Here is a 15,707-nt window from a genome sequence, read left to right on the forward strand (position 1 = left end):
TTCTCAGATACAAAAGAGGGGAAATATCAATGTCTCAAGACAATGCCATGGTGGATACATCTAGATTGTCTAACCCAAGCTGATTGGAAAGGGAATAATGTCTCTGATCATATAGTATTTATAGTTCTAGGTCATTTTTCTTTATTCTTCTAATAGCCAATGGGGGCATAAACTTGTACTTTCAGCCTATTTTTACTTCAAATGCTGACATTGAAGCAATGGCCCTTTAGAGCTTTATCCAGGTTCCTGGAGTTGCTAGACTTTTAGTGAAACCTCCCTACCACCATTGGAAATATCATAACTGACAGCTGTCACTTTTCTCAAGGGAAAGAGCCACTTCTTCCTGACTCCTAACTCTATTGGAACAATTGTGGAAGCTAGCTGGAAGGGAAAAATTCAGAAATAAAATCATGAGTAAATGCTTCAGAAAGCCTCTCTAAAGTAAGTACTATATAATATAATAAATAATAATAATTTATATATAAAAGCTTATTGACTGACTGATTTATTGACTGAAGCTACTTCTTCCAATCAAATCAGGTCACATGTGCCTGGTCAAGCCTCCCATTTTTGGGATCCAAGGTAGGCCTTTAGCTCCTACCTTCCAAAGGTAAGACAGAAGTTAAGTGATGTAATTGAAGAATAACTGGACCTGGACTCAGAAACACCTGTGTTCAAATGCTGCCACTTATTAGCTGTGTGACTCCAGGCATGTCATTTAACCATTCCCTGGCTCAGTTTCCTCATCTGTAAAATGGACCTAATAATAACATCTGTCTCCTTATGTTGTTGTGAGGTTAAATACTATTTAGAATTCACTTTATAAATGCTAGTATTTTAATATTATTGTTGTTGTTGTTATTGTACCTCTACTTTCATTAGGAATTTTTAGTTAGGGCAATAAATTTGGTAGGATTAAGATTCTGTCTGCTGATAAATGGGGCTATGCCTCCCCTGAAGCAGAGATGACTTGGAAGAAAGCTTGTATATAAACAAGATATTGTGCTTCATAAGACAAATAACAATATCTAGCACTTACATAGTGTTTTAAAGTTTTTCAAGCAATTTCCCAGGGTCACACAGCTATTAAGTGTCTGTTGTAGTTTTGAAATTGGGATCTTTATCTCTCCAAGTCTGTTTTTCTACCAGACAGCTTGGTTGATACTAAAGAACATGATGGTATGCCTGCAAAAGCGGAATGAAGTCAACATATGAAGAGCTTTCAATACTAAACAGAGGAATTTGTATCTAATCCCAGAGATAACTGGGGAATGAGTGAAAGTTATTGAGAAATAAAGTGATGTCATTTCTTTAGGAATGCCACCATGGCAGTGGTACTGCCAGTTTTCAGTGCTATGGAGAATGAATTTGAAATAGAAGAAATGTGAGGGAGAGTCTCCAATTTGAAGACAATAGTTCAGGTTAGTAATGAAGAGAGCTTACACACAATGGGGGCTTCCTTATTGAAAAGAAATGTTGAGTTCCATGGATACAAGATATCTACCTCATTGTAAAGTGAGGTAGAGTGAGGAGTTAGGGATGATTTCAATTTTGTAAACCTGTCTAATAGTACTTTTGACAGAAATAGGTAATTCAAAATAAGGGTAGTTATTTTTTTCTTTTTTTAAAAACATTTCCACATTAGTCATGTTGTGTAAAGAATCAGAACAAAAAAAAGTGAAAATAGTATGCTTTAATCTGCATTCACCTTCCATAATTCTTTCTCTGGATGTAGATAGCATTTTCCATCAGAAGCCTTTTAGAATTGTTTTAGATTATTGTATTAACGAGAAAAGTAAAGTTTATCAAAGTGGATCATTCGAACAATGTTTCTGTTACAATGTACAATTTTCTCTTGGTTCTGCTCATTTCACTCAGCATCAGTTCAAATAAATCTCAAGATTTTCTGAAATCACCTTACTCATCATATCTTTTTTTCCCTGAGGTAATTGAGGTTAAGGGATTTGCCCAGAATCTCAAAGCTAGAAAGTGTTAAGTGTCTGAGACCAGATTTGAACTCAGGTCCTCCTGAATTCAGGGCTGGTGCTCTATCTACTGCACCACCTAGCTGCCCCCTACTCATCATATTTTATAGTTCAATAATATAACAGTGTATTCATATACCACAATTTGTGCAGCCATTCCCCAATTGATAGGCATTCCTTCAATTTTCAATTCTTTCTTACTACAAAGAGACTGCGATAATCATTTTTGTACATGCAAATTCTTTGCCATTTTTGATGTTCTCTTTATGATACAATGTAGAATATTGCTGGATCAGAAGATGTGCATAGTGCATAGGCAATAGTCATTTGAGCATAGTTACAAATTTCTCTCCAGAATGACTGGATCAGTTCACAACTCCATCAATAATGCATTGGTGTTACAATATGTGTGTATGTGTGTGAGTGTGTGTGTGTGTGTGTGTGTGTTCATGCGCACCCACACCTACCCACACACCCACACACACACCCATAGAGAGAGAGAGAGAGACAGAGAGAGACAGAGAGAGAGACTTTTTCCTCTTTGTTCTCTTTAGACCTATAATATCAGTGATATTGATAGGTCATAGGGTACACATAGTTTCACAAATTTGGAGTCACAGTTCTATATTGCTTTTAAGAATGCTTGAATCAGTAATAGTTTCATCTTAATTTCCCACAGACTTCACAACATATGTAATTTTCTTTTGTTTGTTTTTTTTTTAATTTCTGATAGATGTGAGTTGAAACCTTGTACATTGATTTTCATTTCTTTAATCATTAGTGACTTAGAACATTTTTTAAATTTACCTATTGATATCTTGAACATATTCTTTCAAGAATTATCTGCTCATATTCTTTACCTATTAACACCTAGGTAATGACTCATTCTTACATATTTCAATCAATTCCTTTTTGGAAAGTCTTATCAGAAAGATTTTCTATTAAAATTCATCCTTCATATCAGATACATTGGAAGTAATTGATTTTTCAATGTTTGATATAATCATATGAATTTATAAATGATTTCTATTTCCTTTGCGTAGATATTTTTGGCTTGTTCAATCTCATTTCTGTTGGAAATGAGCTCTCTATTTCTTGTTCTATTAATCTGGACATTTTATAAATATTCACACAATTTAGGTGAGCATTTTTATTAGCATAACATAGGGTAATATATTTTAAGTCTTTTTTTTCATTTCTTATTAATTATCTATGTCATTTTGATACTGATGATCATCTTTGGCTGCATCATATAAATTTTGGGTTAATGTCTCATTGCTGACATAGTTAATTACAGTATAGTTTTTCTAATTTCTTTCTATGACCTATCAGTAGCTTGTGATTAAATTATTAAACCTTCAATTAATTTTATTCATTTATTTAGTAGGTTTTAATTAAACACATTTATTGCTTTGTGATAATTAGAGAATGTGGCTTTCTGCATGTTAGTGAAATTTATGACCTGAACACAAAGTCAATTCTTGCAAATATGTCATGACTAGCAAAGAAATAGCTAAAATGTTTTCTATTCCTATCCAATATTTATCAGAGGTCCATGAGCTCTCACTTTTCTAAAATTTTCTTTAAATCTTAAACTCCTTTCTAGAGGATTTTTTTCCTTATAAAAGACTAGGCCTAAAAGGGGTGCCTATTATTTTTACTGCCTATTTCTTCCTATAATTCATCCAGCATTTCTTTTAAATATTTAGTTGCTATTCATTTTATTAAATATTGTTATTAATTTATTGTTTTAGGTACTTTTCAGCATAATGATGTTTCTTTATCTTTTAACCAAGCCAATTTTTACTGTTGCCTTATGTAAGAACATTATTGCTATACCTATGATTTTTTACTTCAGCTGAATCATAAGATATTTTGCTCCCATAATTTAATTTTATCTATGTTCAAATCTACATATTTCACTTGTGTTTATTTTAAACAATTTTGTTGGATTCTACTTTCTAATCCATTTTGTTATCATCTTCTATTTTATGTTACATCCCATTTGTATTTTATGATCATTAATTGAATATTGCTTTCCATCCAATACTCTTGAGGTTTTTTTAAATCTTTACTTCCAGCCTCCTCTTTATAAAATGAATACAAAACAGACTCAACCCTACTCCTCTGTGCTAAAGTAAATATTTTTCTATTCCTTTGCCTCTCTTTTCCTTTCCCTTTAATTTTAAACACAGATTCTTATTCTTTTGTTTCTTTCAAACTTCTTTTTATTAAAAAAACACTTCATCATTAAAGTTTTTTATTCATATTTTCTGAATATACCTTCCCTCTAATAACCTCACTCTTTCTCTTAATTCCCTCTTAATTTCCTATTGAGAAAAATGCATTTCTGCACTAAACAATGTGTTGGTGTGTATTCTACTTGACATTGACCCCTTAACATGAAAGTAAGGTTCCAGTGTGATACTTAGATAGAAAAAGGCTACATTGATGCGGCCTAGGCCCCTTTAAGATTCCTTGTCTGATCTACCTTTGGGACTGATCTTTGATTTACAAGATCTGGTCAAAACCCCAAGGGAAGAGATCAATATCTGAGCCAGTTTAGGCTTGTACCCAACCCCCAACTATCTGCTCAGATTTCCCCAAAACAGTTTCTTCCTTATCTGAAAAGCTGCCAAAAATCTGGCCTTCCAGAAATCAACCTGAGCTCCGCCCATATGCTTCTTCAAGCAGATAAAGGCAGCAAAGGTGGGGTCGTCCTTTGTCAGAGAGTTGAAAGATGCCAGAAAAGATGCTTTGCATCAGAGACTCTCTGTCCCGCCACTTTTGGCGCATATCTTCCTCTATCTAATGCCTTTTACTTACCAGACTTTAACCTTGCTTCCAAACCCTACAATAAATCTTGTTTTTACCCATCTAGGTTTTCGGGCCTGTAAATTCATTTACAGGAGACTCTCGCCGCCACTAGACCTGATTTAACTTTGTATCCTTGAGCCGAATCCTAAGGGCTTGCAGGGGAGCTCCATGTGACTCCCTGTACCCCAATTCTGCCACTAGGCCTTAATCCTAATCCCATTGAGGTATATACCTCACCATTAAGTATTTACCTCAATTATTTGGTTCCCTGTTACCTCATCATGTTACCTCATCAACATGAAGGATAGATGAAAGTAGGTAGTGTCTCCAGGCAAGGAGGATTAATTATGTAGGAATTTTATGTTGAACAATGTTGTGGGTCCAAAGAAAAAATCAATTGTGCAGAATGGATCATTCATTTTTGTTATGGGAGAGATCATCTTAATAGACCATTCTCCCTTCACTGTTAAGCTTCCAGTATTAAATCAAGAAATATTTATTAAGCATTCACTTTGTGTCAAGCTTTGCGTTAGATGCAGGGAAATAAAAGAAAGGCAAAAATAGGCCCTGATTTAAAGGAACTTGCTTTTGAATGGTTATGGTCTTTGCTTGTAAATTATCAGATACAAAAAAGAATTATATAAATTAATTGTGTTTTTGGTTCCAAGAACTCAAAACAATAATAACTAAAATCTTCCAAAGCATCTCCATTCCAAATGCCTACTAGATAAATCAAATACAATTTTTCAGAATTTTTCAGAAAATTTATATGGTCATAGATTTAGATCATGAGTTAGAGATTTGTGTGACTTTAGATGTATATTGAGTCCAATCCCCTCATTTTCTTATTTTACAGGTTAGATTCAATTTTAAAGGTTTAATGGCTTGCTTAAATAGTTAACAAGTGAATTAGCCAGGATTTTAATTCAGGTCTTCCTGAATGTAAAAAAAGCAACTTAATAGTCCACTATACCTTCTGAATATTTAGTATTCAATTTCACTTTTTTATTATTCACTGCAACATGTAAAAAAATCAAGACACTAAATTGATATATTAATTACTTGTTACTTCAGAAAACACTTCTAAAGATTATAAAATCTTTATCTACTAAGCCTTAGCTTAGCTATATCTCTTTTTATTAATTTCACATCAATAAGTATGAAAGATATATATTCAGGCCCATTAGCAGTCACAATATTTGTATCTGAGAAAAAATTGGTCTCAGATGCACTTTTGTACCTCTACTCACCTCTTTCCCTCTTGGGAAGACTTGAAGGACAACATTCTAGCTCTGCCCCAAGATATTGTCAATAAGGAACCTATTTAAGACTTTAAACATAATTGTTCCTTATTCTCATGGCCATATTCAAAATTTGATTTAAATCAGTATATCGAGTATTGGGAATTAAATGATCAAACCAAGGATTTAGTTCATAATTAGATGATTTCCTTATGATTCATATCTTATTAAATATATTCATGAACATACCTTCCCTCTCTAATTTCACCTTTTCTACCTGCCCTCAATTCTCTATTAACTAAACTGCATTTCTGCACTAAACTCTCTGATTTTAACAAGTATATTCAGTCATGGGAAATAGATGATCAAGTCAAGGACTTAGTGGGAGTGACTAATAGATGGTGTAATGCTATGGTTTTCCTTTAGAGTTTGGATGGTGACAAAATTTTATATCAAAAGAGATGTACTTCTGTCCTAGGCAGCAGAATGCTGGATATCTATGTTTCTTAAGGAAGATTTCTGGCTTTTCTTTTCTTATCTCTGATTAATCATCTATTTATCTCATACTTCTGGCTATAATTCACTGTTATTGAGACAATAATTCACTTTTATTTGACCTGTCACGAAATAATTTGATTTACAGAGAGAACACACAAATTAGGGGGTAGGTTCTGGTCTATTCCTAAAGCAGGGAAGGCAATCTATGAAATCATACTTGCTACCCAAAGGCTGGTTAGATTATCTTCTGACTACTATATACATGGCAATCAATGCATTCAACTAGAACAGTGGTTTATATTTATGCTGTCTTTTTCATATTTACCCCTTATGATACAGTTATCACAAACAATAACTATTTGGTGAACATGGAGGTTACTGAGTCAGACTTGAAATACACCCTACAAATAGCCAAAATGGGTTACAAACAAGGAGACAGTTAAAACTGTAACATTGGCTCCTTGAACCCAGAAACCAGTTTTGAAGACTTTTACATGCCCCAAAAAGTTATATTTGTATTTAGCAAGAGTAGGGAACTATTGGGATATATTGAATGTGGAAGTGTTCTCTGACAGAAATATTTTTAAGAGAAACTAAAGTTATGTAAAAGATAGACTGGAGTAGGGAATGGTTTCAAACTAGGAGATCATGTAGGAAATGTTTCAAGTAATCAAGTAATCATATTCATGGTAGCGTAATTTCACTTAAATACCTAAACTGGCTCTTCCTAGCTTGCCATACAAATTCCAGAGCTAGATATTGAAGACCCTCAATAGTCTGATACCAGTGAACATTCCCATCCTTATGATGCTTCCCAGAAAGTGTTGTAGGTATATTTAAATATATTTAATCATAGGATCAGACATTTAGGGCTAGATATTACCACAAGTCTTATCAATTTATACTTGAGGAAAATAAGACATAGAAAATCTATGATTTATTCAGGGGCACAGAGATTATGATAGAGGCAAAATTTGAATCTTTATCTTTAGAATCCCAATATAGGGTTATTTTTCATTATAGCACACTGCTTCTGAACAATTTTTGTCTCATCCTCTCTTCTCCTGTTTTCATGTCTTTGCTCATCCTATCTAGTTTTTCTTGGAATGTACTTTCCTCCCTTCTCAATTTATTGAAGTACCCTCCTCAAGCACCATTTTATCCTTTAAGTAATTTCAGACTCTGAATTCCCTACCTCCTTGAGTGAGAGCAGTCTCTATGACCTCCTATCCTCCATCAAACTAGAATGGTAGCCCCATATAGTGGATAGAGCATAAGATTTGAATTTAAGAAGACATGAATCCTAATTCTGTCTCAGACCATTACTAACTGTGTGATGATACTGGGCAATCACTGAACCTCTCAAGGCCTTAATTTGTTCCTCCACAAAATAAGAACATTGGATGCCATGACTTCTAAGTCTAAATTGATGCTTCTATTCTTAGAGCTTTTAACCTGACTCCCTTGTTTGTACTTATTTTATTTTTCTTTGTATTTCAGTTATTGGTGTATATAGCTTCCAGTTAGATTATAAAACACATCATATATATATATATATATGTGTATATATATACATATATATATATATGTATGTATATATAATATGTGTGTATATGATTATGTTATTGTTGTTCAGTCATTCATCTTCATGACCCCAATTGAGGTTTTGCTAGGAGTTCATTTTATAGGTGAGGAAACTGAGGCAAAAAGGGTTGTGTTTTTCCAAGGTCACACAAGTAGCTAGTATCTGAATGAGGTTCTGAACTTGTATTTCTGATTCTCTGATTATAGTTTCAGTGCTCTCTCCCCTATACCATCTAGCTACCTTGTGTATGTAAATATCCATCTATCTCTCTATCTAGCAACTATGTAATCTTTGTATCTCCAGATTCTGACACAATGACTATCAAATAAGTAGGGTTTAAAGAAATTTTTGTTAAATTTACAAGTGAACTAATCTGTTGTAATGTCATTAATAACAAAATTTTATTGAAGTTCAGCATCACTTGTATATAGGCTTCTTGCTAAGGAATTACTGAATGAATTCATAGAGTAACTAGCAGGACAAGGGGCCCACCAGTCTGGATTTATGGGAGCCAACAGCCCATTCAGATTTACTCAAACATGAAATTTTCTACCTGCTAACCAACACCTAAAGAAGGAACTTTTACAGTGTGCTAAGCTTGGGTACTTCCATGTTAAGTTTTAGTATAATATTCTAATATTTGTAAACTCAATGACACAATATAAAACAATATATATATATATACATATATATATATATTTTTTTTTTCCTTTGTGGAAGGAATTAAAAATGTCATTGCCAGAGAGGAACTTGTAATCTACGGCATACATATGTACTTAAGTAAAAAATCATATGGCATTTTCTTCTGAAGAAGGGAAAGTTGAAAAATGATTTCTTCTCATGTACATATTCTATGTCCTCTAATTGTAGGGAAAGAATTATTTATTGTATGTTTGTGTGTCACTCAGGTTGCTGAATTACAGTATTATATATTTGTCCAATAAAAATATTTGTTGAATTGTAAACTTTGCCAAAACAAAATCAAGAAAAGCATTTTAATAGTTTAACCTCCTCTAAGCAAAACAAAAACAAAAAATCATCAATAATCAATTGCAGTTTAGTTTCTTCATATGAAAAGGAAAAAGTCTAGAGACATAGTCAGCCAAGATATTTTGTAAATGAGTTGATTAAAATGGTTCAATGTAGCATCAGCAGAGCACACAGTTTTCAGAGTGTAAGGAAAACATGGTATCAAGGAATTTTCAACTCCTGTGTCAGCCAGGAAAAAGAGGAGGGTATTGCTATACCAGCTGGGGAGCAGAAATAGTATCAGTAAGACAACCATTTTTAGAAAATGATCCTTCACATATCACTCACTAGAATTTAATATAATTTAGTACTCAATAAAAAAATTGCTCTGGTCAGGGTGTTACTTGATTAAGGAAATATCAAATTGTGCTTTTCCCTAGGCAGGAAGAGAAAGAAAATCAGGCTTTTTTCCAGAGGCTACCAGCTGTGTGGGCAGTCAAGAACAAGTAGGAACTAGTGCACACAAATGAAAATTGAACAAATAGGGAGGGGCAGAATTGTGAGAGTTGAGACATTTCTCATGATCTTGGGAAATTGGGGAGGAAAAAAAATGAAAAACAGAAGAAGCGTATTTTAAAAACACATCAGAATAAAAGAGTAGTGGAATCAAAGAAATAAGTGAGCCAATAAATAAGTCAAGGAGTTATTTAGAGCAAAGGGAATAATGTTAATCTTTGTATTATCTGTCAGGAATTTTTTAATACCATAAGAAGCACATAAACTTCCAAAATTCTGAAAAGCATTATGACCTGGCCAAAAGGGAAAAAAAATGATTCCTTTTTCATCTTTTCTAAGAGGTTTGCTAATTTAGCTTAATCACAATAATTCTCAATTAATAAAAGAAAATAGTTTAGAAAATTGTAAATATCAGGAGAAATTCAAGTCTTTATTCTTGTTCAGAAAACAAATTCATGACAGAAGAGTCATTCTGTAAGATTTTGCCAGTGATAATGAGTTTTATAGCTTTCTGAAACCAAGGGTAAGAGAAAGCATAAATCAGGGGATTCACAGATGAGTTATAATAAGTAAACCAACAGCAAATTTCATAGACATAGGTAGGGGTAATGAAACCAAGAAATGCATCAATTAATGAGTCAAGTGAGTAGGGTAACCATGAAATTAGAAAAGCAATCACAGCAATGCCTAGTGTTTTTGCTGCTTTTCTCTCTCTTTTAGCTACTCTGGCTTTGTAACTATCTGAGGATGAAGATTCCCGTTTGCTACTTGTGTTTTCTATTTTCCTAGCCTGAAATTTAACTATGAGAAAAATCTTAGAATAAAGAATAATCATAACTAGACTGGGTATGAAAAACAACAGAAAATCTATTATGATCCATTTTTGATTCACAGCAATCTGACAGCCTCCCACACAGGTAAGAGCACTTACTAATTCCTCCAGCCCATCATCATTGATACCTGTGTAAAAAACAGAACCACTGTAAGACATAGTGATGGTCCAAGAAAGAGCAATGCATAGTCCAGAGACAGAGTTGGTGAACTTGGTTGGATAGACTAGAGGATCTGTAACAGCAATATATCTATCAATAGAGATGAAGCACAAGTGAAAAACAGAAATATAACAAAATGCCACATCCAAAGTGCTATGCAGTTTACAGTAACTCTCCCCAAAATACCAGCAACTCTCCACTGACCTCACCATGCTGAAGGGCATTACAAAGACTCCCACAAAAAAATCAGCACAAGACAAGGAGGCAATGAGAAAATTGGCTGGAGAGTGCAGCTGCTTGAAGTGAAGAATGGAAATCATGACCAAAAGGTTTCCCAACACAGCCAGCAAAATTCCCGAACCAAAAGCCAGGTAGATCAGGACTCGGGATCCCAGGGAGTAGGGAGTCTGAATGCAGGACCCATTGATATTCTCATAGCAGAACTGTTCAAGTGCAGACTGGGAACTATTGCTGCTTCTCATGATTCTTCTTTTGAACCTTGCAATGTTTATGACCCTTTTGATCACACAAAGTTTACTATTGAAATCTATGGTTTTGTAAGAAAATATTCTGTTAAGCTGATGTCCACACAGGAGATGCCAGTTCTACCTTCAAAGTAGTAGGAACTTTTTCCAGTTTAATTATCTTATTAAAGACATAATTATCTTATAGAACCAGAAGTTGTTGATACAGTTCAGAGAGTAACGTTAATAATTTAGAAAAAAGCAAACAAGTAATTAGTTTTGACCGGTGTATTGGAGAAACTTGCCTTTTGATTTACTAAACTAGAGGTCTATACCTCTTAGAAACTATCTTAAGTAAACAGCAATAAATTGTGGTGCTACCCATATCAAGGGGTATATTTTATTAATATTCCTTCTTCTCTTTTCTAAGCTTTTCCTCAAATCCCCTGAGCTCTAAGAAAATCAGCCAATGAAACCTCATCCCTGAAAGGCCATTAGAGGGAATCCCAATAGTAAAAGATCCCAATAGACTACTTTTTTCCTCCTTCAGTAATCATTATTTAGACACTTATTCTGAGAAAAAAATGGTGTGGGGTTATCACTTAAACTTATGTCCTCACCAAATCAAACTATCACTATTTGCAGATGATATGATGGTATACTTAGAGAACACCAAAGACTCTGCTAAAAAGCTATTAGAAATAATTCAGAACTTTAGCAAAATTGCAGAATACAAAATAAATCCACATAAATCCTCAGCATTTTTATACATTACCAACACAATCCAACAGCAAGAGATACAAGAGAAATTCTATTCAAAATAACGGTCGATAGTATAAAATATTTGGGAATATATCTACCAAAGAAAAGTCAGGAATTACATAAGCAAAATTACAAAACACTTGATACAAAAATAAAGTCAGATTTAAATAATTGGAAAGACATTAAGTGCTCTTGGGTAGGCCAAGCGAATATAATCAAGATGACAATACTTCCTAAACTAATCTATTTATTTAGTGCTATACCAATCAGACTCCCAAAAAACTATTTTAATGTCCTAGAAAAAATAACAACAAAATTCATATAGAAGAACAAAAGGTTGAGAATTTCAAGGGAAGTAATTTAAAAAAAATCAAATGAAGGTGGCCTAGCTGTACCTGATCTAGAACTATATTATAAAGCAGCAGTCACCAAAACCATTTGGTATTGGCTAAGAAATAGACTAATTGATCAGTGGAATAGGTTAGGTTCACAGGGCAAGATAGTGAATAAAAATAGCAATCTAGTGTTTGACAAACCCAAAGATCTCAACTTTTGGGATAAGAATTCATTATTTGACAAATACTGCTGGGAAAACTGGAAATTAGTATGGCAGAAACTAGGCATGGACCCACACTTAACACCACATACTAAGATAAAATCAAAATGGGTCCATGATTTAGGCATAAAGAACAAGATTATAAATAAATTAGAGGAACATAGGATAGTTTACCTCACAGACTTGTGGAGGAGGAAGGAATTTGTGACCAATGGAGAACTAGAGATCATTATCGATCACAGAATAGAAAATTTTGATTACATCAAATTAAAAAGCTTTTGTACAAACAAAACTAATGCAACCAAGATTAGAAGGGAAGTAACAAATTGGGAAAACATTTTTACAGTTAAAGGTTCTGATAAAGGCCTCATCTCCAAAATATATAGAGAATTGACTCTAATTTATAAGAAATCAAGCCATTCTCCAATTGATAAATGGTCAAAGGATATGAACAGACAATTCTCAGATGAAGAAATTGAAACTATTTCCACTCATATGAAAGTGTTCCAAATCACTATTGATCGGAGAAATGCAAATTAAGACAACTCTGAGATACCACCACACACCTGTCAGATTGGCTAAGATGACAGGAACAAATAATGATGAATGTTGCAGGGGATGTGGGAAAACTGGGACACTGATGCATTGTTGGTGGAGTTGTGAAAGAATCCAATCGTTCTTGAGAGCAATCTGGAATTATGCCCCAAAAGTTATCAAACTGTGCATACCCTTTGACCCAGCAGTGCTACTCCTGGGTTTATATCCCAAGGAAATACTAAAGAAGGGAAAGGGACCTGTATGCCCCAAAATGTTTGTGGCAGCCCTTTTTGTGGTGGCTAGAAACTAGAAAATGAATACCTGCCCACCAATTGGAGAATGGTTGGGTAAATTATGGTATATGAATGTCATAGAATATTATTGTTCTGTAAGAAATGACCAACAGGATGAATACAGAGAGGCTTGGAGAGACATCAACTGATGTTGAGTGAAATAAGCAGAACTAGTTGATCATTATACACTTCAACAACAATATTATATGAGGATGTATTCTGATGGATGTGGATATCTTCAACATAGAGAAGAGCTAATCCAATTCCAATTGATCAATGATGGACAGAATTAGCTACACCTAGAGAAGGAACACTGGGAAATGAATGTAAACTGTTAGCATTTTTTGTTTTTCTCCCCAGGTTATTTTTACCTTCCAAATCCAATTCTTCCTTTGCAACAACAACAAAAATAACAAAATTCAGTTCTGCACATATATATTGTAGCTAGGATATACTATAACATATTAAATATGTAGGGGAATGCCTGCCATCTAGGGGAGGGGGTGGAAGGAAGGAAGGGAAAAATTCAGAACAGAAGGGAGTACAAAGGATAATGTTGTAAAAAAATTACATTAAGCATATGTACTGTCAAAAAAAGTTATAATTATAAAATTAATAATAAAAAAAAAACTTATGTCCTCACCCTCAATGATGTGATCTGGTAATCCATAGATATTTGTATCAGTTATAATAGTTTATGCATATAACAATGCAATTCCTAACAGTCTCCAAAGATTCTGTCTGCCAATATCGGTCTCTTTAGCTTCTCTATTAATGGCAAATGAAGCAGAAAACATAGTTCAGAAGTCACAATACCAACAAAACGTCATACTTTAATATTCAACTTTAATGCTATGAGTGCTACCAGTATAGACCTTAGCTAATCCATACCTTCCCTTTGAAATTCTTTTCTAGGTTTTTCCAGAAATTTGAAAAATTAGGGTGCAAAATGAGACATATGTAAATAGGTCTATGTGTAAGTATGTATTGTTGAATTATTTTCAATCATGTTAAACTCTTTATGACCTAATTGTTTACTTTCCCTGAAAATGAATTTTCTTATTTACAAAATTAAGAGGATTGGACTAGGTGACCATTCAAGGTCTTTTGGAAGTTTCTAATTCTAAAATCATATATTATTTCTATTTATTAACAACTTGAGGGCAGCTTCTGGTTCGTTTTTTGCTTTATATACCCAGAACCTACCAATGTCTATGGAGATTTTTGCCTTGCTGGGATCATATTTCCTTTTTTTTTTTTTTTTTTAGTTTCAATAACCAAGGCACTGTGGCTCAGTTACCTCTTTGTTAAGTTGCCCTTCTAAGAGTTAATATCATATAATATCTAAATGCACAAACTTTTCTAATTTAAGTAGCAAAAGATAGAGTCAAGTAAAGAGGAAAGCTTTATAATAGACAGCTTAAATACCTTGAATGTATTTAGAAATTATTGCAATATTATTCAGAAATAAGACTGCAGCCTTATCATCTAGCATTGTTATTTTTCAGTGCTTCATTACTCTATTGGAAATTGTTTTGGCAAAGATACTAGAATGGATTAATATTTCTTTATTCAGCTCATTTTACAGATAAGGAAACTGGGGGAAACAAGGTTAAGTAAGGATTTGCCCAGGGCCACACAGGGAGCAAACATCTGAGGTCAGATTTGAATTCAAGAAGATGGATCTTCCTGACTCCAGACTCACTATGTCCCTTGCCCCATTATATATTCCTACATTATTTTTATATGAAATTTTCTCAGGGAATGCAAGAGAAAATGACAATTCAGCAGGATTCAATGGATACTAACATCTCCAAAGAAGTATCAGGAACATTCAACCTTTTTAATTGAAGATAATGGAGAAGTAATCTAGTTTGAATCTTATTGTTAGATTGAAGGAGTTTATTGAGAATCACTGTCAGTTAGTGATTGTAGCTTTTTGCCCTGAGAAGATGAATAGGGTGAGTGGTAGGATGCTAGTAAAGAAAGCGAGTTTATCTTTGAGTTCACATTGTAAAAAGTTCTTATTTAATATGAAGAAAAATCTGAGACTATATAGGTTAAATTTATGGTTATTGAACTAGTAAGCTAGGACTTATAGAAAGCTGGACTGACATGATAATTAAAGTAGAAGAGAATAGAGTGGATTTTGTGAGCATCAGAGTTATGGGAGAAAAGAGAGACATGTTTCAGAATATGAAATTCTGTATTTCCAGGGAGTGTTGTGATTTGAACACCTGATTACAAGCCCCAATAAAGTACTTTTATTAAAAACTTCCTGATTTCTTATATTTCTTCTGGCCCTAGCAAGTAAAGTTGGAGTAAAGGCTAAGGAGCAACTCAATGATTTTAGGCCCAGAAAAAAATAAATTTTAGATTTATTTCATGAAAATAGTCATAAACCAAACCCTTTACCTCCAGTAAAAATGCAGGGGATTCCTCAATATCACTTTTATAAGCAACAGAACCAACCCAGCAGAGCATAGGGTAAT

At 33.7% G+C, this 15,707-nt stretch overlaps 1 protein-coding gene across 1 annotated transcript; it reads right to left on the reverse strand.

Annotated features, from left to right (window-relative positions):
• Positions 1-10,041: 10,041 nt before the first annotated feature.
• On the reverse strand, positions 10,042-11,085 carry LOC141541160 (trace amine-associated receptor 6-like). The gene has a single exon (XM_074265308.1). The coding sequence runs from the start codon at positions 11,083-11,085 to the stop codon at positions 10,042-10,044; it is 1,044 nt and encodes a 347-aa protein (XP_074121409.1).
• Between the last annotated feature and the right edge of the window lie 4,622 nt (positions 11,086-15,707).

The sequence above is a fragment of the Sminthopsis crassicaudata genome, chromosome 4 (genome assembly GCF_048593235.1).
Source record: "Sminthopsis crassicaudata isolate SCR6 chromosome 4, ASM4859323v1, whole genome shotgun sequence".
Lineage (NCBI taxonomy): Eukaryota > Metazoa > Chordata > Mammalia > Dasyuromorphia > Dasyuridae > Sminthopsis > Sminthopsis crassicaudata.

Bases quoted from the DNA above. Each gene is read 5' to 3' on its own strand.
- LOC141541160 (XM_074265308.1), bottom strand. From the start codon at position 11,085: ATGAGAAGCAGCAATAGTTCCCAGTCTGCACTTGAACAGTTCTGCTAT.